This window comes from Rhagoletis zephyria, unplaced genomic scaffold (assembly GCF_001687245.7).
Source record: "Rhagoletis zephyria isolate East Lansing unplaced genomic scaffold, Rhagoletis_zephyria_1.1 Rzeph_scaffold_01870, whole genome shotgun sequence".
Classification (NCBI taxonomy): domain Eukaryota; kingdom Metazoa; phylum Arthropoda; class Insecta; order Diptera; family Tephritidae; genus Rhagoletis; species Rhagoletis zephyria.
Window position 1 is genome coordinate 75741 of NW_016158954.1, and position 21211 is coordinate 96951.

Below are 21211 nucleotides of genomic sequence, written 5' to 3' on the forward strand. Positions count from 1 at the left end.
TATTCTTCAAGGTCAAACTCATTCATTCATAATTCAATGACCATACTTCTCCCCGCAAACTCATCGCCCACAAGCGCAACTTCTGCGCGAGGGCCACAAAAATTCTAAAATGTAAAATTGAAGAAATCACAGCCAGTCAAATGAAAAGTTGCAACTCAGCAGTAAAATTTGAGGACGTTTGCAAAAATAACTTATCTCGAGTTAAGACATATATTCTGTAAACTTCTAAATCGCAGTGGTTTTCCAACTTTTAAGATATTAATTAGTCGTTTAAGATTTTATTTTAATAAAAAACAAAATAAACATGCATTTTTTGCACAAATGGCCCCGGATATTTTGATGTAANTCCACAGACGTTTTTAACATTTTTTGTGTATCTTCTCTGTTCAATATGTTGCGTGTGGTTTGTAAGATGTTGCGAATGATTGTGGGTGCATGAAACAAATGTGTAAATGCACGTCTTTCTTTTTCGCAGCATTGATTTATTTACAATAAAGGTTAAAATTGCTTATATNCTTTGCATTATTGATAATTGCGAAGCTACGAAACATGTATAAGTGAGCGTATACATACAGACCTATTCTGCGTTGGTAAATTAAATTTTGTTTACTATCATCAAAAGCGACAAACACAAAAAATCGTACATTAACAAGCCCATTCTGCGTTGGNAGTTAAAATTGCCTATATTTTTTAGTTATATGAAAACTTTTGTTCGAAGATATGCTTTGATTGCAAAACGTAGATATGGTAATAAATATGAGAAAATTATGCAATTGCCAAACTCATTGATTTGCTGTCGGCATTTCAATTGGGGCTTTTGGTTGAAAAAAGCGACTTTTTCTTTTTTACCGATGTTCTCTTCTTTTGTGTTTCCAATTGAAATGGTATAATTGCGCCAAAAAAGGCAATAGGCCAATAGGTTTCAAAAAATAAAATTTCCGTTGAAAGCTATACATATGTGAATGTATCATGTAAATATATGTACATATGTACACAATTTCTCCTTTTGTATGTTCCAATTGAACTTGTATAATTGCGCCAAAAACGGCGATAAGCCAATAAGTTTCTTGATAGATTTTCCGCTGAAATGTATACATATGTAAATATATCATGTAAATATATGTACATATGGACATAATTGCGCAAAATATTCATATCTCTTTGAGATTTTGCGCTAGTCGGACGTACTTTTATCGATTTTGCTCGCGAAAGATAGTTTTTCTAAAAACTCGCTTAAATAGAATGCCGGCTATTCGGAAATGTCGCGTTCGCGGCTGCGTCAACAGCAGCTCATCCCACAAGATGTTTGGATTTCCACAGGAGCGCCAGCTGGCCAAGAAGTGGAAGGAGAACATGGGACTCACGCTTCTGGATGACCTGCCCCGAACGAATGCATACCTCTGCGATGTCCATTTTGAGAAGGAGGCGGTGGGAACCAAACTTCTTCGGAAGGATGCGGTTCCCACCCTTCATATGGGTAAGTGTCTTTTAGTGAAAAATGTTGTGAAATACATATGTGTGTATGTTATATGTATGTACATACGTATATTTAAGCAAATGTGCATACAACAGTGCTCATATAAATAGTTGTGCAAACGTGTAAAGTGAAAATAGTGTTGAATGTGAAAAATTAGACAAACGTTGCTATAGTTTATTGAGCATAGTTGTGTGTGCATGTGCGTATGAATATGTGTATATAAGGGTTGTGGGGATAAGTGGTGAGAGTTATTCAGTGCAGTGCGTGCATATCAGCAAATTTATACCCAACAAGCATTTCTGTAAGTGTTTTTAAAAGTAACTGAAAGTAAGCCTACTGTATTGAGTGTTAAATAACCGTTTTTAGTATGAATTTAATTTAAAGCTTAAAGTAATAATATAAATTAATGTTGAAAGCGGACTTTTATAAATGGCTTAGCATTAAAAGTTAAACGCAAACCGTTTTTTAAGCTTTGTCTCTATTTTAGTGAACTTTTAAAAAACCTACATTAAGTTTATTTTGCTTGTTGGGTATGTTCATATCGCTCGTTTACATAATCTCGTTGTCATAAACCAAAATAATACAAAATCGAATTAAGTATGTATGTAGATATGACCTGTTCTTTTATTTTTGTGTAAAAATTTCATAGTTGTGTTGATTAATAGTTCATTGGAGTAAAATGCGCCTTCATGTTAATTGTAATTCAAAACTTAATAGCTGTTTTTCTTGAGTTTTTGGCTTCTTGAGTTATGATTAGGGACGGAAAATAATCATTATTTTTTAACTTTTAACCAAAAAAATCAAAATGCTGTAAGCATTGTAAAACAACTTTAACTATTCTCACATATTTGTATTCGTACGTTCTACTGTAATCTATAATGGTTTTTAATTTTTTGAGTTTAACCAATAAAAATATGTGCGACCGAAAAAATAAAAATCAAATAATAATTTTTTCCTTTGAGCAAAAAAGTAAAATTCATAAAATAATGATTGAATGCCGATTTAAGATATTTTACTTATAATGATTACCGTCCCAAGTTATGATAGTATTGAATGAAGTAAACGAGCAATGTGTTGATTTGCGATTAGAAAATTTTGTAAGCAACTTAATAGATACATATCGAGCCCTAACCGCCAAAATAACGTAAGCGACATTTTTTTCAAAATTTTATTTTTGTTGCAGAAATATTCCTAGAGCATTTATATGCATTTCTGCATCAAAAATAACATTTCGAAAAAAATGTCGCTTACGTTATTTTGGCGGTTAGGGCTCGATATATATGTACATACGTAATAAAATTAAAATGAATTTACATGAATAGTCTGGGAAAAATTTATTTTATTTAGATTTACATAGATATTTAACAAACTTTTTATTGAAAAAAAATAAAGATTTTAAAAAAATTAAAAGCTTACAGCCAATTTCACGAAAGGCATTTAGTAAATTTTTTTTTTTTAATTTTTTTAATTTTATATGGAAATTCAGATTTTTGTCAACAATATGGCTGATGGTTGCCTCGAAAGGAATCTGTCCGTGCAATTTTGATCAAACATTTATTTCAAGTTCGAACTTTTTTCTATGTAGTTGTAGTTAAGATAAGGTATGCACATGCGTGTATATAGTAGTTTTGTATATAAGTAAAATTCGAAACTTGAAATAAGTAATGAAATCAAAAGTCCACCGATAAGTATGGTTGTTCCAAGTTTTGGTATATGTTTAAAAATGCGTGCAATGAAACATCATTGTAGGTTCTGAACGAACTATACCGCATCCTTACCAGCCAAGCCTAGTTAGAAGAACTTGCTGCGTCGCAAGCTGCACTTCGGACAGGAAGAGGAAGATTTTCGAGTTTCCCAAACCTGGGGTTGCTCGCAACGAGTGGGCTATAGCTTGCAACTTGCAGTTGCCCTTAAATCCCGATCAGAAACTTTTTATTTGTGAGCTTCATTTTCACAAAGATTTTGTTTCGCCAAAACGGCTGCTGGATGGAGCTTTCCCTGTCTTCAATTTAAATGAAGAAGATCCTTCATTTATGCCATCAGAAGATGAAAATATTTCCCCTTCTGATGTGGCCATTCCACAGCTTGAGCGTACTTACTGCGATCCAAACGAGACTTCCGACTTAACGTTTGAAGAATTTGCCCTCTTTTCCGACCTTCAATACAGCAAGAAACCTTGCGAAAGTATTGAAGATGTCGAGGGCCCTTCACACACTGAAGTTGAACATGAGCAGTGTGCGAAGATTTCTCGAGGCTACCAGCAAAATGAGAATAAGCTTAGAATGAGAATAAAAGAGCTTGAGGCCCAAGTGGAAGATTTGACTCGAAAATTTAAGGATTTGCAAGAAAGTGTTATCATTCCGGCAACAGACGCCAGCATACATGCTGTAAAATTTGCTAGAATGATTGTAAATACGCGTCAAAGCTATAACGAAGACTAAAAAATTTTGGCACAGAACATCAATTACATGTCGACGAAGTCATATAACTTCATGCGCGACGACTTATTGTTTGCGTTGCCCCACAAAAAAACCCTTTTGCGTTGGCGTCCCATACGTTCTGTAGCTCCAGGCTTCGAAAAGAAAGTCCTTAATAACTTAGAGCAAATAGTGAAAGACATGTCTCCAAATGAACGTATTTGTGAAATCCTTTTTGATGAAATAGGCATCAAAAACGACTTGACGTACAACGCAAAAAGGGACATAATAGATGGCTTCGTCGACTATGGTGGTGATAATAACCGTGAGCCCATAATTGGCAACAAATGCCTATTTTTTATGATTAAAGGCATCATATCGAAATGGAAATACGTACTATCGTATGTAGTTGGCAAAGACGCGGTTAAAGGTCCCACCTTCGTTAAATTGTTCCATGAAAATATAGATGTTGCCCAAAAATTAGGCCTTGATGTCAAGGCTGTGGTCTGCGATCAGGGCCCTTCAAATGTACGGCTTGCTTCTTCTCTGAATATTTCCCAAGAAACCCCATACTTCATTGAAAATGGTAAAAAAATTTTTTTTCTTTTCGACTATTGTCACTTGACTAAGTCCATCCGCAATAACTTATTAAAATATGATTTCAAAACAATGGATGGCATCGCAAGTTTCAAAGTCATTAGAAAGCTGTACGCTATTGACAAAGCCAATGTCAATTTCAAGATTTGCCCCAAACTGACTGATTCCCATGTATATCCCGGTAATTTTGACAAAATGAGCGTCTCCAGAGCTACCCAAACCTTTAGTAACTCTGTTTCAGCCGGAATCGAGATGGCATACGATCAGAAACTGTTCGGTTCTGATTCGTATGTCATCAACTGCGCAAAACCCACTGCAAAGTTATGCAAACGTCTTAACGACCTCTTCGACGATCTAGATGCTAAAACCCTATTTAACGAAAACCCCCTTAAGCGCCTTATGTGTTCTCTGACATAAATGCTTATGAGTCATAAGCAGGGTTGCCACTGACGAAAAAAATATTTACCATCCACTTGAAAAAAATCTACCAAATCTGGGAAATATCTACCAATCACTTTTTTATAATTATTTTAATAAAAACTATTGTTTTGTTATTTTTTGATTTATTTTAATTAAAACTATAGTTTTTTTTAGTTATTTCAATAAGGAATTAAATTTGTTTTTAAGAACTTTTTATTTAACTAGTTATGCGGTATTTGAGTAGTATTATTGGCTTATTCTCAGTTTCCTTTAACCAAAAGCGGAATTGATGAAACTAAAGGCAACAATGGGTAGGTTCAGAAGACGCAGCAGTTGAGCGCAACCGTTTCTGCGTCTTCTGAACGGCTTGATGCATTAGCTGTCAAATTCAACTCTTAACAACATATTGTCTCAAATGACCAGAAAAACATTACGATCATCTAACACGCAACTGTTCAGTTGATCAGAAGTACACACAACGCGTTCAGAAGGTAAAACCGCAACAGTTACTGACCTGTTGCGCCTTCTGAACGTGCCCAATTGAACTTCATTATTTGAAAAACTTCAACTCGAGTTATTATAGACAAATACAGTGACTGAAAAAAGTGATTTTTTTAATATTTGCAATATTTTTCGAGAAAATTTTGTTTATTGCTTTAACTAAATCCATAAAAATCGAGGATTCAAACTATATACAACATATAGAAAAGTTCCAAAAATTTTCGTCTAAATTTCGAATTTTTTACTCTGAATTTTTAGAACAATTTAAGGTATGGAGTTTTAAAGCAAATACTATTTGAGTATAGCCAACAATGTGCTGCTTAAAATTTTCGTTGATTTTAATTTTTTTTTCATTGATAAAAAATGGCGTTGATTTAATTTTTCTGCGAACAATCATAGTGCGTAATTACATACCTGTTAATTTTTTCTTTATATTTAAATAATCATTTAAAATATTTAGGCAATCAAAAGCTCCTCGGGATTCCAGTAAAATTAGTTTTGAATGGAGCGCGATAGGTTCGCCTTATATCGATATACATTTATACGTATGTATGTAATTACATAAAAAGTAAGCAAAGAAATTTATAATATATTTAAATATAACTACGAAAAATAAATCGGGAACGGAAAGTTCATCAAAAATCTACCAAAATGAGAAAATATTTATGTACCTTCTTACCAACCTAAATTTTTTCTACCAATTTTGGTAACAATTTAGCAAAGTGGCAACCCTGGTCATGACTTTAATACATATCTAGGTACAAGTACAAGAACATACATACCTATGAATGTACAATTAAAAGTACATATGTACATATGCATAGCAAAATACTGGGAATAGAACTCCACACTAGGTTTTCAGGTTTTTAGCGCCCTATCTTAGTTACATATATGTATGTATGTATGTACCCTAATTTAACAAATGGCACATAATACCGTCTCATACATATTCTGGCTATAGGACCAAAGATATTACTCTTAATTATTTTGGCCACGGAGTGACTATAGAGATCTTAGAAGTATGTATGTATGTATGTGCAATTATATACTTTAATTTGAATATAATTTGTAGATAATAACAAATACCGTTCAGATGATTTGCTAAACTGATGAATTTATATACCGATGCACATAAGTAGGTACATAAAATATTTTGATGTTTACATGCTATATCAAAAAAGGTTCCTCCAGAAAATATTTTATGGACTTTCTTTGCGTTGGGAACGTATTACTTATATTGGTCCAAGCAATAACCCGTTATTTGGTCTGAAATGCAGTCAAAGACGTCGAATGCCAAATCGCAACTTTCTCCTCGCTCAGGCAATTTGCGACGATTCACCTGGTACTTGATGGTCACTGCCCGCAGACAAAGGTTCACAGAACGCAAAGTAGCCATGAAGAAGCCATGTTCGTTCACTCCCTCCGAATAAAAGTCCACTAGGCCGTCTAGTGTGGGCCATCCGAATCCGTCGATTGCGTTGTTTTTCGCATAGACACAGTGCAGTAGGCACTGAAATAAAAATAAAATTATTGATGAGGCTCTCTTATAAAAAAATGATATCAAGCTCTTAAACAATTAATAAAGAGCGTGATCACTGATCAGTGACCACCGATGGAACCTTTTTTAAATTTTCTTATTGTGTGTAGTAACTTCTAAAAGCACACAAATTATGGCGAACTAGTAAAAAACGTGTGAATTTGCGGGCATTGTTTGTTTTGTTTTGATATTAAAAGAACCATGAATTTTTTTTTGTAGCAATGATCATTTGCGACTGCCTCTTTTTAAGAGTCGCTTGCATGCATTTCTATCACTAGAAGTCAATGGAAAATGAAGATAGCGGCAAAGGTCTTACGAGGCAAACGGGGCTATAAAAACTCACATATCGCACACCGTCTTCAAAAGAGTCACAACACAAAATTTGGCATTTTTGAGATTATGCGCTAGAAATGTACACAGAGCTTTTCGTTACCTTTCTGCAACAGCTGGAGCAAATTTTTGTTATAATTTGTTAAAAGAACCAAGGTAAAGTCGCCCTTGCCCATATGATTAGGATTTGCTACGAACAAGTTTTTCGAATTTTCTGACGAACCTATTATTTTGAGTTGTGACTCTTTTGTAGACGGTGTGCGATATGTACATATGTACCATGTACATACATACATACATAAGTATGAACGCGTATGTAGGACGTTCGGTAATTCCCGTTTTCAAAAATTCTAAATCTGTGACGCGATTAATCAAATAAAACATAAATACACCCGAAAACTTTCATATATGTACATTAAAGTGGTCCAAAAATGTATGTAAAAAAAATAAGGTGGATTTTTAATGCCGCTACCCCCTAGGATTGTTCTTTATCGAAAAAAATATACCCCTATATTTTTATTAAAAAAAAGGAAGTCTCCTGAAGAGAACCACAGTTTTCCGATTGAAAAATATTGATTTTTAAGAGTTTTATACCATTTCTACGAAAAATGGGTTTTTCTCCATATAAAATACATGGAAAACTTTGGTTGCTTTGAGCACCCCCTAAATATTTTTTGATTTCAAAATAAAAAATAGGGGTATATTTTTTTTCGATATAGAACAATCCTAGGGGGTGCCGGCATTAAAATTCGAACTTAATTTTTTTGGACCACTCTAATGTACATACATATCGTCGTTTATAGTACAAAACCGCGTAACTGACATTTTTTTTTTTGCCAAAAATTGGACTTGCTCACACAAGCTCTTGGCTCAATCCTTATCCATTCATCCTGAAATATACTAGCCAGAAATGCGATTGCCTTATAAAAAAGAGAACCATTTTGAAATATGAATGCTTTTACTCTCTAGAAAATAATTTATGTAACCTCACATACGCGGTTTTGCATTTTGTTGATACGCGGTTTTGTACATTAAGCGGCGATATGTGTGATATACATAGTATATGTATGTATGTATGTGTGTAGTTATATTAGACTGCGCTTTACTTGTATGCAGAAAATTGTTTGTTAGGCTACAAAGCAAGACTCCGCTAGAAATGTGACTTTGGTTATAAAAACACGGATAACGGAAAGACGCGGCTCAAAGGCCCTAAAAATTGACAAGTGTCAAGTCATTTGTCTAAATTGTATACATTTATTATTTACTTAAAGAAATAATAAAAACGAAACAATTGATGCAAGAAGGGCACAAGGGCTAAATTATGACGAAAGTGAAAATAGCGGTGATAGGTTACCGTCAAATGCTCTTGTACCCTAATACATAGTTATTACATCGTTCACAAAAAAAAAAAAAAAAATCAATATACTCCCGAAACTAGGGCCAATAATAGTAAAACTACGCTTTTAGTATTTTCCTCTGAAGTCAGGATTTTTATTAAAAGAACTTTGAAATTCTAAAGATATGATTGATTCAAAAAATTATTTAAAAAATTCAGTGCAATATGGGTATCATATAAAAGAGAAAATTCTGTAGAAATAAAACAGTTTAAATCTTTTGGTGCATAAGGACTAATAGGTACCGAAAAAGTTCTTTTAAAAATTTACCTTTGAATATCCTTAAACTTTGTAATATGTATTTTTGAAAAATTTGTATGTTAAGGACGAATATACACACGACCCCATCCTCGAATTTTACCCGGGTGAAAAAAACATAATTTTTTTCTTTAATTCTCCACAATTTTCTCTTTCATTTGGTATCCACATTATTATCCTACATCGCAGTAATTTTTTATAATTGTTTGAATTAATCATTGAAATTGTTTTTGAAATTTGAAAGTCCTTTTAAGAAGCTCCGAGACAAAAGAAAAAACTAAAAACGCTAAAATTTTTTTGATATTATTTTTATAAAAACTCCACAAGTTTTTTTCTTAATTTTGAACTTTTTAATCAAAATTTTTTAGAACACATGCATGGAAAAAAAAGCAAAATGCCGTCAAAAAATTTTGAAAATCAATGCAATTTTTTAGCCGCTCGAAATTTGCACTTATTCTACTAGATTTTTATAAGGCTGTTAACTGCATACCGAAAAAGTGTTTAAATGTTGCATACCAAAAGAATTAAAAAACCCGAAATTTAGACAAAAATTTTTGGAATTTTTCTAAGTTCTGTATAACGCTTGAAAGTGTGATTTATATAGTTTTTGTTGAAGCATGAAATTCTAGTTTGAAAAACATTGTAAATATTAAAAACGAAACACCATTCATCCATTTTTGACCGCCACTGTATGTATGTGTGTGTACATACATATTTATGCAAAAAATCTTGTTTTTACTCAATGAATATTATCGGCTAATTGAACCGTGAAATGAGTGCACCTCGGCTACACTCGATATCGCTCATAAAGTCAATTGATATTGGTGATATCGATATTAACCGAAAAAAGATCGGCTGATTAATAAATCAATCGTTAAATGGCGGTACTACATCGATATTAATGTTTACTGGTGGTTAAAAATTATGTGGTTGTGAATTGACTTTTAAGTATCAGTAATATTTTCAGTAGCCAGCATAAATTTAATGGCAATGCAAATGAAATTTCGCTATAATTTTCGGTAATCAGTTAAATTTTACTAAAACTGCAATGTGTACATTTCAGAATAAATTTAGGAGCTTTAAGCTTTTTTTTATTATTCCTATATCTGTACACAGCACATTCATATATGGGGGGTGTTTCCTGCGTTACGGACGTTCCGTTTGGAGACACTTATGTATGAATGGTTCTTAGAACAATAAGCAGCCATAACCATTGCGTCAACTTAAACCAAATATCCAACGATGCACATAGGGGCATTTGAACGATTTAGGCGGCCAAAAATCATTTTGACAAAATTTTGAAGAAAAAGAAATTAGTCACATTCGATAGAGAACATTCCAAATAACATTTCCCAGTCCACCTCCATTTTCTAACTTCCACAGCGAACGCTCACCGTTGACCGGAAACAGAATATTATAAAGCTGCTTATAAATAAATTTTCGTTCTCTAGAAAGATCGTTTTAAGTTAATATTTAGATTTCTGCACTGTATTCTTAAAAAGTAGTGATGGATCCGCATACAGATGGTGATAATGCATTTAAATGTTGAATTTTTTTTAATCATTTTGTTAAGCAAAGGTGCAATTTAAATGTAACGAAAAGAGCGATTTACAACGAGTATTTTTTTTTTTAATTTTTGTTGAATATTAAGGAATTTGTCGTATCTCCGGGAGAGATCGCTTTATTATTCTTTATTCAATTGAAAGCCTGGAAATTTGGCTAATGTAGTGTGAAAAGATTGCCCGCAGAATATGACAGATAAGTGGTATTTATTTACAAAGAAAATGTATTAAGGAAAAATCTAAAAGCGCAACTAGTATATGGGAACACTACTTTAGATCTATTTTAATACTAAAACTAAACTTTTTAAATGAATTTTAGGCCGCTGAACTAGAATATGAATCCATTTAATTTAAAAAATAAATAGTTTTCGAGATATTAGCGAAATTCATGTTTTCGGTCCTGTTGCTAGAAATCTGCGGGAATGTAAGGCGAACCCAACTATGTTATGTATTTCGGAATGAACATTTGTTTTCCTTTATATTGGCGTTATATAAGTGATGATTAAAGCAATAGTTTTGGGTATACAAGCGTTTAAATTTAGATACATTCCAATTTAGATAAATCTACGATATTTCAGCAAATATTGTATCCAAATTGTTGAAAATTGGTATGTGAAGTAAAATTTTGGAACAATATAGGATTATTATTTTTAAAATTTTTAGTGAATGGGAGTGGCCCCGCCCACTTTCGATGAAATGCTGTATCTCAGTACCTATCCGCTTCACTAATCCGTATCAAACTCGGTATGAGCCTTGCTTAGGCTATATCTAACGTAAGCGCTAAAAATTCTTGAAATCGGGCAATAACCACGCCCACTTCCCATATAACGGTAATTTACAGAAACGGGAAAACTGCGATAAATCAATAACTACTGAAGCTAATTCACTCAAAATCGATTCTTGGAATAACTTCAACACAACCACAATGTATATCTCTCTCTTTATCAATTTGTACCAAAGTCGGTGCACTTAATACCTTTGGTATAGAAAAGCAATACGTTGAAAAAACGGAAACTCCGATAATTGAGTAATTGAGGACGCTAATTTACTCCAAAGTTAATACATACAATATTCTCTTAACAATTATTACAAAAATGTAGTTTTATTACATTGCGTGCGTTCGAGCTACGTAATAATTACGGCAATATTGCAGACTTGCTTTCCTGATGACATGGCGCTGATGCTCAACTGAGAATTTTCTAAATGCTGCAGAAATTGCGCAGTAAAAATTTGTATGTTGCTTTTGATTTTCCAATGACGAGTAAGTGTTTGTCAAAATTTTGTTCCTCGAACGTTGCTGTAGGCAGAGTCGCCCAAATTTTCGTGTAGAACGTGGTGCTCTTTCATAAAAATTAACACTGCCGCATTAATTGCACTTCGAAAACACTAATTTCTTACCTATACTGTGATACATATTTGAATTAATTAATTCCTTAAATTAAAGTTGAATTTGATTTTTTGAACCCAGGTCGATTGCTTAGAGATAAAGCCTTTTCGAACCCATTTCCATTGATAACCATATTGCAGCAATTCATTTAGCTAATTGAACAACAATTTTTAACAGGTGGCAACTCTTTTAATGTTTTAGCCTATATTTACTTGATTTTAAACATTTACAATTCTATATGTCAAAACACGTCTTTTCTAAACATTTCGACTTGAAATATTCTTAAAAATAATTTGGGCCGCATAAATCGGCTAAGTACCCCTATGTGCGATGTTTAATAGCTATAAAAGCTGTGCAACGTTGTTCGGACGTTCCCGTTCGGGCGTTCCGATTTCAGCCAATGAGATAAAATTTTTGTTTAAGAATTTAAAAACACTCGTTTTTTAAGGCGAATATGAGGTTTTATTGTAAATAATACTAAGCAGGCCTGAGTGGCTAGTGGGTGACAGGTAACAAGATCAATGGAAATAAGGTCAATTAACACTATTTCGCATACAAGTGCGAAATAAAGTCAATTGACATTATTTCCTTTCCAAAAGCGAAATGAAGTCAACAAAAATTTGGCGTGAGCGCTGCGCGGCACGTCAGGGAGCGACGCGGTGGTGTGGCGCGCGGACGCGGAACGCCGCGAAGCTACGCAGATTTAATGTTTGAAAGAGCAATAATGTCAATGGATTTTATTTCGCTTTTGAAACAGTATGCGAAATAGTGTCAATTGACCTTAATTCCGTTGATACTGGTCTGCTAGCATAAAATTTTGCTTTGCTAATATTTGGACATTGAATTCGTTTTTAAAAAGCTAATATGCTTCGTTTACTGTCAAATCCATGTAGCGCTTTGCTACAGGCAATTCTTGCTTACTTAACAATGTTCCTTTTCTTACTGCGGCTTGTAAAATTTTCATTAATTTAGGGTCCTCATTTTCCCATTGTGCTTCCTCATTTTCACTATCATATTTGTCTCATAAATTTTTCTTAATGCATTTTCAACTTTTTTGTATGGCTTTATTGCCTACTTTTATACTTGCGAAAATTCGAAGAAACTAATCCCTGTTTTTTGTTTTCAATGAATCTTTTTTTGCTCAGGTTGGTCGCATCTTGGTGCTTTTTTGCCCCGATATAATCATTTTTAATTTGTCTTCCATAGTTGTTTACTTTCGATCTCCCTTTTTTATATTCCGCCCACTTTTCTTCATCTTTCTTCAAATTTCGTCTCCACTTCATTGCTCTCTCAGCCGTCATGAAGCCATGTCTTCGTACCAGCAGAAATGAACAAAAATTATTTGAAGCGTTCGGACGTTCCGATTTTCAATTTATTACAGTAATCAGTAATCCTATAGCTTTTCGAATAAAATTTCATGCGACTGGTAAGAGTAACCAAAACTAGCTTTTGTATTAAAATTAAAAAAAAAAATCACAGTTTGTAATTTAACTTTAGACGGTTCCTAATATTTTAGTTTACGGAACATAAGCTATACTAGATTTTTGTATAGAGCTCCAAAACTTTTTAATCGTGTGCCAAAATTATGTAGGCTTTCTGGAAGGTATGATTTCTCCGAAAAAAAAAAAATGTTTGAAAAGGAAAGGTGCAAATATCTTGAAATAGAATGGACCAATTAGTCCAATATTTTGGTGAATGAAAGAAAAATTAGTAGTTGTCGATTGGCATCTATAAACTTTGTCCAGGCAAAATTTTATTTTTTTGCTCTTGGTTGACACTTTCCAGGAAATACCCATATGCAGTAAGTATATGCGAGTATTAAAATTATGTAAACCTTGGAATTATAAAGAAGAATACTTACGCCCGCTATCCGTTTGTCCTCGAAAGGCACCAACGTGGGATGATAAATAATGTTGGTGGGCGAGTCATGTGCGATACGACGAATATGATGCAGTAAGCGAGTCACTCGTCGTTTGGATGAATCAATTTCATAGGTATCGTAACCCGACGGCAATTCAAAACCCGCATTCGAAGATGACGAATAAGCTGACACAGTAGAGCCACCTGACACCTGACCTATGGCTTCATGTGGCGCTGAATCGGACACATCTGTCATAAACTGCATGTGGTCTTCATTGGCATCCAAAGGTTGATAACCTTTGTACACTTCTTCTTTTAGCATTTGATAGGCCTCTACGGGAAGTGGTTTTTGTTGTTTGATTGAAATCTAAAAAAAAAAACAAAGATTTTCCGAAAAAATTCTTACCTCTTATAAGTTTGTTCTTCACGTCCTCTTGGCATTCCTGTATGACAGTTTCTACACGCCGTGCAGTGCGTGGGGGGTTCAAACACCTGTTTTTCTATGAAATAAGTGGTCAACAACAAGGAATAAAACTCGAAACAGTTTTTTTTTTTTTAAATTCACTTTGTCGTTGTACCTTTGCTAGGTAGTGTCCTTGTGGGCTATTCGTATAGGTGGCGACCTTGGATATAAGGGCCAGTGCAATGGATATATGATAAGCTGCAATACTTTTCATGATAACTTTTTTTGACACTACGTTTTGTTTTTTTTTTATGGTACTTGGCAGTGAGGCGGCATGTAACTAACAACCTCAACGGACGAATAACTCGACTTGAATGAAAATGAAACGAAATTCAAGCCATTATTCAATGTCGCCCCTAGCAGCATCCAACACCCGGAGCTGCACTTAAAATTCACTTTCTACCACATACTTATTACACTATCAACAGCAATGGTGTTAACATTGGCAGTGACAATAGCGGTTTCAATGTCAATGTTGCAACGCAAATCGCAACGGCCGCAAGTATTGCCGACGCGTAGTTAGTTACATATGTTGTGCTGCAACTTTGCTACCGGTTAGATGGACCTGTTGTCGCTTGCTTCAGGTGAAATTGCTGCAGATGTGATGTATTGGTATACATACATATGTAATTCGTATAACACCCCAATACATGGATGATGGTTGCACACATACTGTAATTCAAACACAAAACACACATACTTACATATTTGAACCCGTGAGAAATATGCACGTAGCATTTAAAGTCTGGAGATTAGCTGGAGTATAATGAACCTTTCGAAAACAGACCCTTGGAGCCCGTAACCTCAATATGCCCATCAAGGTCTCATGCAAACATTTCTTCTAAATAGTTAAAATAATAAATCGAGTGGTGTCTTCGAATAAAGCCCATCTCCAGATTTTAGCTGTTATTCTTTATGATCCTATTTAAAACTCCAAGAATCATCGCAAGTTTTAAATTCATAAAGGACCTTAGGTGGATGAGGTTCTGTTATGCAAAGGGATAAGACGTGAGCTCTTTATTTATAAGTGAGATGTTAAGTGCATACATATACATACATATACATATGTACATATACATATAAATGATAGGTGCCTTTTTCGTATTTTTGGTTTTGTTGACTGAATTGAAATATTAAAAATAAATATTTACATGCCTACAAACTAAAAATTATTCTCGTAATAACATCCCCGGAAAATGGTACCACATTTTTGCAGTTCCATTATTAGATTCCCGAAACTTCTTTAACGGCGGTTGGTTGATTGGAAGTATTTGGCAAATTCAGGGGAAATTGCACACGGAAATGGTGCAACGGAAATGATGCAACGGAAATGGTGCAAATTAAATGGTGCAACGGAAATGATTGGGGCTGAAACAAATGCTTCTTGAGTGTATGGTATTAATTTAACAAAAACTTGCTATTAAAAGGTTAAAGAATAAACCTTGGAAAAATACCAATATTTTTATCGATTTTGTTATCGAAATTTTTATCGATATTGTTATCAATTATGCTATCGATATTTTCGGAACTTATCGATATAATAATCGATATTTTTATCGATTTGTAGTCGATATTTTTATCGATTTGTTATCGATTTTGCAATCGATATTTTTAACTATTTTGTTAGCAATATTTTTTGTCGATTTTGATATCGATAATCATCGATTTTCTTATCGATATTTATTGATTATTTTATCCATATTTATCGATTTTGTTATCGATATTTGTCGATTATGTTATCGGTATTTTCGATTTTGTTATCGATAGTTATCGGCTTTGTTATTGATATTTATCGATATTTATCGATTATGTTATCATTTTTATCGATTTGGTATCGATATTTATCGATTTTGTTATCGATATCTATCAAAAAAGGTTAAAGAATAAACCTTGGAAAAAGACCAATACAAGAATGAAAGTAAAAGTGAGTACGTACATAGATAAAGAAAAAAGATAAGTCAAAGGTAAAAATAAAAACAACAACAAAGATGAGTAAATATAAAGGTAATAATGAAGACCTAGGTAAATTTAAACATTTTACTTATATATATAAGGGCAAAGGTGAAGGGGAATATGTAGATGAAGAAAATGATAAACATAAAAGTAAAAACAAAGATGAGGATAAGGATACCGATAAAAGTAAAGACGAAGATAGGGGAAGAAAGATTAAAATAAAGGTAACTAAAGAGGAAATGATATAGAGAGAGACACATAGACTCAATCTGGGCACTTTTTTCCGATTTTAGATGTTTTCGGGATTCTCGAGACTTATCGATAACATAATCGATATTTTTATCGGTTCTGTTATCGATATTTTTATCGATTTTGTTATCGAAATTTTTATCGATATTGTTATTAATTATGCTATCGATATTTTCGGAACTTATCGATATAATAATCGATATTTTTATCGATTTGGTAGTCGATATTTTTATCGATTTGTTATCGATTTTGCAATCGATATTTTTAACTATTTTGTAAGCAATATTTTTTATCGATTTTGATATTGATATTTATCGATTTTTTTATCGATATTTAATGATTATGTTATCCATATTTATCGATTTTGTTATCGATATTTGTCGATTATGTTATCGGTATTTTCGATTTTGTTATCGATAGTTATCGGCTTTGTTGTCGATATTTATCGATTATGTTATAATTTTTATCGATTTTCTTATCGATATTTATCGATTTTGTTACCGGTATTGATCGATTTTGTTATTGATATTTATCGATTTTGTTATCCATATCTATCAACTTTGTTATCGATATTTTCATCGATTTTCTAATCGATTTTGCTACCAGTGGTATTATCGATGTCGCATTGAAATTTTTATCAAATTTGTCATCGATTTTGTTATCGATATTTTGTTGGACGTTATTATCGATTTTGTTATCGATAGAGTATAAAAACAAAAAATTAAGATAATGGAAAAACAGAATAACATAAATGTAATTAAATCGAACAGGGGTATAGGTAGAGGGATGTAGATGGAAAAAAGAGAAAAAATATAACCTTAAGCAAAAGCAGATGTGTGCATGTACATATATATTAGTTATGGGACAAAATAGATAAGTAATGTAAGTTTCACTTCTCCAGTGTGGCCCAGGTGCGCTTACTTTTTTTTTTTAACAAATATATATCTGAGGGAAAATGAAAATGTAGAGATCAGAACAATTATATACTCTGCCTGTGCCGGACACATATCCGAATCTACTACGAACCAATACAATTTTTACTCCGCCATCCTTACATACATGAATATAAAAAGGGCATATCTGAACCCGTAGCAAGAACGTAACATTTTATCAAGTTTTGCCCTCAAACTCTTTATTCACACAATACTAAAAATTTTAAACCAAATGGTCCAAACCTTACACCAGGGTTAATGTGATATCCACCGTATTTTTCTTAATTTCATTAAAATATTATGAAAATTTATATTTCCGTCATAACTTTGGATAAAACTCGGAAGTAAAAGAACTCTATAACTTCGTCATTGGAGTGTGCCATTAAATAGCCACATTAACAACTGTGCCATTCGGCTCGTGGCTGGAAACACAATCTCTTAGGTTTGGATATGAAGTTACCAGTGCGTGACAGTACACAGTTTACTAATTATATACTTATATATTTATGTATATATGTACATATATACTAGGGATGCCAATCCCGCGATACCGGGATCCCGGTATTTTTCAAGGTTCCGAAAAATTTAAAATATCGAACTAATAATTTATGAATTTGAAGTATGATTTCTGACAAATGCCATTTTGAAACTGTACTTTTAAAATTGCAGCCGGAGTCGGATCCGAATCTGAGGTCCGCTTGACTCGTTCACCCTCAAAATTTCGAGTAAATTGCGCAATAATGGCAAAAAATTCGCCATTTACCATTTCTTTACGGAGTAGAATAAACATGTTGATTTTGCACATATATTTTTGTTTAATGATTTTTTTTATTATCTCAGTTATTGAATTTTTAATCATATTTATAAAAGTTACGTCTCAATGTGAGTGCCGGGATTACATAAAAAATATCCCGAAATCACGATATCACAATTTTCCGCATATTTTGGCATCCCTAATACATATGTACATACCAGGGTTGTTGCGAGTATTCGCATTCGCATTCGCAACCGCGGAGCTTGCGCATTAATTTTAACATTCGTATTCGCTTTCGCATTCGAAAAATTAATGCGGATCTTTTGCGATGCGAATATTGAAGGGACCGAAAATTACAGTTATTTTTTACGAGTTAAACTTGGCCAAGTATTTTCTATTCCGAAATAAAAGTACTTTCCGGATAATAAACAAACCGCTTATCCAAATGAAACAAGTTTGGTATCCAACGAAACAGGACTTGAATAGCTTTAAAACAGAAATGTCTAAAAGAGGAAAGCCTCACATTGAAAAATATTTCAATAAAAAATGTTTATTAATTACCATAGAACAAATATTGGGTCAGGTATGTATTTACATGAATTTCTTTAGTATTAAGCTATAAAAAAATTTAAATAGAGGTGGTGTTTAAAAGCTATTTCAGTCCTCTTTCATATGATACCAAATTTGCTTAATTTGGATTCTTTATTATCCGGATAGGACGTTTATTTCGGAATAAAAAATATTAGGCAAAATTTAACTTGGAAAAAAGAACTGTTATTTTCGGTCCCTGGAATATTGTGCAAGTGCACAGACATATATTTAACCAGTCACATAAGAAAGCATTAAAAATGATTTATAAAAACTAAAATCGAAAAACGCTGATGACGTGACAAATTCCGAAACAACCAAAAGAGTGAGAATGAAGAATTCTTTCGAAAAAAACGGTGCTTAAACAGCGATTGTGCCATGATGCTAGATTATGAAGATGAAAGTCAGGAGGATACATCCGACATTTGCAGCCCCGATGAAATTCTCAAAAAGTAATTATTGCACCGCAATAAAAATAAATAACAATAACTGAAAGTCCTCTCAACTGGTGCAGTGTCAATCGAAAAGAATTTACAATTTTGCCAAGTTTCAAGCTTTTCAAGTTTTTCGCCTCGAGCGAGTTGTTATATAGTGGCGCAGGTTCGATTTACGACCCTTCAAAAAGTTTTTATTAAGTACAATGTTCCAATTTTTAAATTCAAGTACTAAAACAACATTCAGTCTTATCATGAGTTTAATTTTCCCCGAAGCGGTTCACTTTTCACTTTTGGTTTTCATGTACTTACTTACTATGGGCGGAATAAAAATTTTCGGGTGAATTTTTTTGTCGGGCAAAACTCAGGATAAGGCAGATTATTAAAAATTATTAACCTTTCCATTTTGTATTTACCTAAATAACCTAATCTACCTGCCTAAATTATTTCTTAAAAATACATGACATCCGCATTCGCATCCGCGGATGTCTAAAATTCCACATTCGCAACATCCCTAGTACATACATATTTATGTACGAGGTTTTCATGTGTGAAAATATGTTTGTATGTAATAATAATACAATATTTTGGTTCTTGCAGTTTTGCTAAGTGTTTGGCCGAGCTTATCCTCCAATTCGTGACGTGAGTCCTGATATTGTTAAACAAATGTAAAGACCTATACTTTTACTTCGTCTCCGAACGCCAAATGGGTTTTATGAGAAGCTTTGGCCATGGCAGGGATTCACTCGGAGATTTGCCCATTGTCTGGCGAAGGGCGACCGCTGTTAGAAAATGTTTTTATAAGTTAAGATTCTGCCCGGTCCAAAAATCGAACCCAGGTCCTACGGAGTGGTAGTACGCACCTCTAACTACTCAGCGTCAGCGGTTTGTATGTATGTTTGAAAAAAGGTTTTACGATAATTTCAGATACTTGGCTATTAATTCAGTAAAATATTCCCAATTAAATTTTCCAAGTATGCATTGGGTTTGGCACCCGCCATATAAAAACTAGTTCCAATAAAAACAGCTATTTTTCCTAGAGTGGGAGCCCCCTTCTTTTGATGACGACCCCGGACTGAAGATTTAATGGAGAATAGGTCTCCGCCCTTGCCAAAACTGGACAAAATAAATAATGCGCTGGATTTTACGACGTCTACTACAGATGCAAACTCACGCAAGCCTATTTCGGATGAGGGAACGTCCGTCTGTACGAACGTCTGTGCCAGTATGTAGCACATCTGAAGCTGCCCTGAACTCTGCCACACTGCTTGAGGTAGTGCTGTGTGATAGGAACGATTTTATCGCCGCTGCCGATATAGAAATTTACCCGTTTATTGGTTCAGTTTCTGCTCGATAGCCCCGCCGCCCATTTCTGGTTAATATGGAGGTACTTCTGCTTGGGAAATGCCGCGATGGTCCGGCAGCTTATAGGATTTAAAATGGCAACTTTTTGCATTTTTTTTTTGTTATACATACATATGATGTGATAGTCGAATGCGACTTTTCGGCATTATTTATATGCCTAGTGTGGTAATATAAAAATTGTTAGCGGATTATTAATTTGGAACAAAATTTTTAAAAGCACAGCGAAGCAATTAGGCGAAAGAAAGGACCAGTAGTGGTTAACATACATACATGCATAGATATGTATGTGAGGGATTCACCAGGATTTCGATCAAGTTAACCTTACCGAACCAAAGCGATTTCCACATCGAATCATGCAATATAAATATGTACATACATATGTACGTATGCATCTGTATCGATATACAATAACATACATACATACATACATACATACATTCATACGTATGTAAGTTGATCTGCTCTTATTTGTTGCTAAGATATGTATGCTATTCCAGTGGCTACACCTCAGTGCTCACCTTTGTGTAGATGCTTACTGGAGTATGTGTGTGCCAGTAGTACACTAACCCGATTTCCAGAAGATAGGAAACAATAGCAAATAGCCGTACTTGAAATTGTAAAGAGTGGAGCACTAACGGTCAAAGAAACATGCAAATGTGGCAAATGTGGCAAATAAGCAATTTCAATTAAAAGAAAGAGCGAAGAAGAATTATTGATTCAAAAAAAAAAAAAA

General features: G+C 33.7%; 3 protein-coding genes across 3 annotated transcripts; 2 read left to right on the forward strand and 1 right to left on the reverse strand.

Annotated features, from left to right (window-relative positions):
• Nucleotides 1-1172: 1172 nt before the first annotated feature.
• On the forward strand, nucleotides 1173-3023 carry LOC108365438 (uncharacterized). Its single transcript, XM_017619466.1, has 2 exons — nucleotides 1173-1477; nucleotides 2964-3023. The coding sequence occupies exons 1-2, from the start codon at nucleotides 1243-1245 to the stop codon at nucleotides 2984-2986; spliced, it is 258 nt and encodes an 85-aa protein (XP_017474955.1). The 5' UTR covers nucleotides 1173-1242; the 3' UTR covers nucleotides 2987-3023.
• Nucleotides 3024-3497: 474 nt separating this feature from the next.
• Nucleotides 3498-3932, forward strand: LOC108365437 (uncharacterized). The gene has a single exon (XM_017619465.1). The coding sequence runs from the start codon at nucleotides 3511-3513 to the stop codon at nucleotides 3916-3918; it is 408 nt and encodes a 135-aa protein (XP_017474954.1). The 5' UTR covers nucleotides 3498-3510; the 3' UTR covers nucleotides 3919-3932.
• Nucleotides 3933-6147: 2215 nt separating this feature from the next.
• Nucleotides 6148-14557, reverse strand: LOC108365436 (uncharacterized). The gene is made up of 4 exons (XM_017619464.1): nucleotides 14319-14557; nucleotides 14147-14240; nucleotides 13742-14073; nucleotides 6148-6922 (listed from the first exon to the last, which is right to left on the reverse strand). Exons 1-4 carry the CDS (start codon nucleotides 14415-14417, stop codon nucleotides 6641-6643), a joined length of 807 nt encoding a protein of 268 aa, XP_017474953.1. The 5' UTR covers nucleotides 14418-14557; the 3' UTR covers nucleotides 6148-6640.
• Nucleotides 14558-21211: the final 6654 nt, after the last annotated feature.

What these genes read in the sequence shown, in the direction of transcription:
- LOC108365437 (XM_017619465.1), top strand. Translation starts at nt 3,511, where the DNA reads ATGCCATCAGAAGATGAAAATATTTCCCCTTCTGATGTGGCCATTCCA.
- LOC108365438 (XM_017619466.1), top strand. Translation starts at nt 1,243, where the DNA reads ATGCCGGCTATTCGGAAATGTCGCGTTCGCGGCTGCGTCAACAGCAGC. An exon ending in GGTTCCCACCCTTCATATGG is followed by an intron (nt 1,478 to 2,963) that starts GTAAGTGTCTTT and finishes ATGGAAATTCAG; the next exon opens with ATTTTTGTCAACAATATGGC.
- LOC108365436 (XM_017619464.1), bottom strand. Translation starts at nt 14,417, where the DNA reads ATGAAAAGTATTGCAGCTTATCATATATCCATTGCACTGGCCCTTATA. An exon ending in AAGGACACTACCTAGCAAAG is followed by an intron (nt 14,241 to 14,318) that starts GTACAACGACAA and finishes CTTATTTCATAG; the next exon opens with AAAAACAGGTGTTTGAACCC. An exon ending in GAAGAACAAACTTATAAGAG is followed by an intron (nt 14,074 to 14,146) that starts GTAAGAATTTTT and finishes CACTTCCCGTAG; the next exon opens with AGGCCTATCAAATGCTAAAA.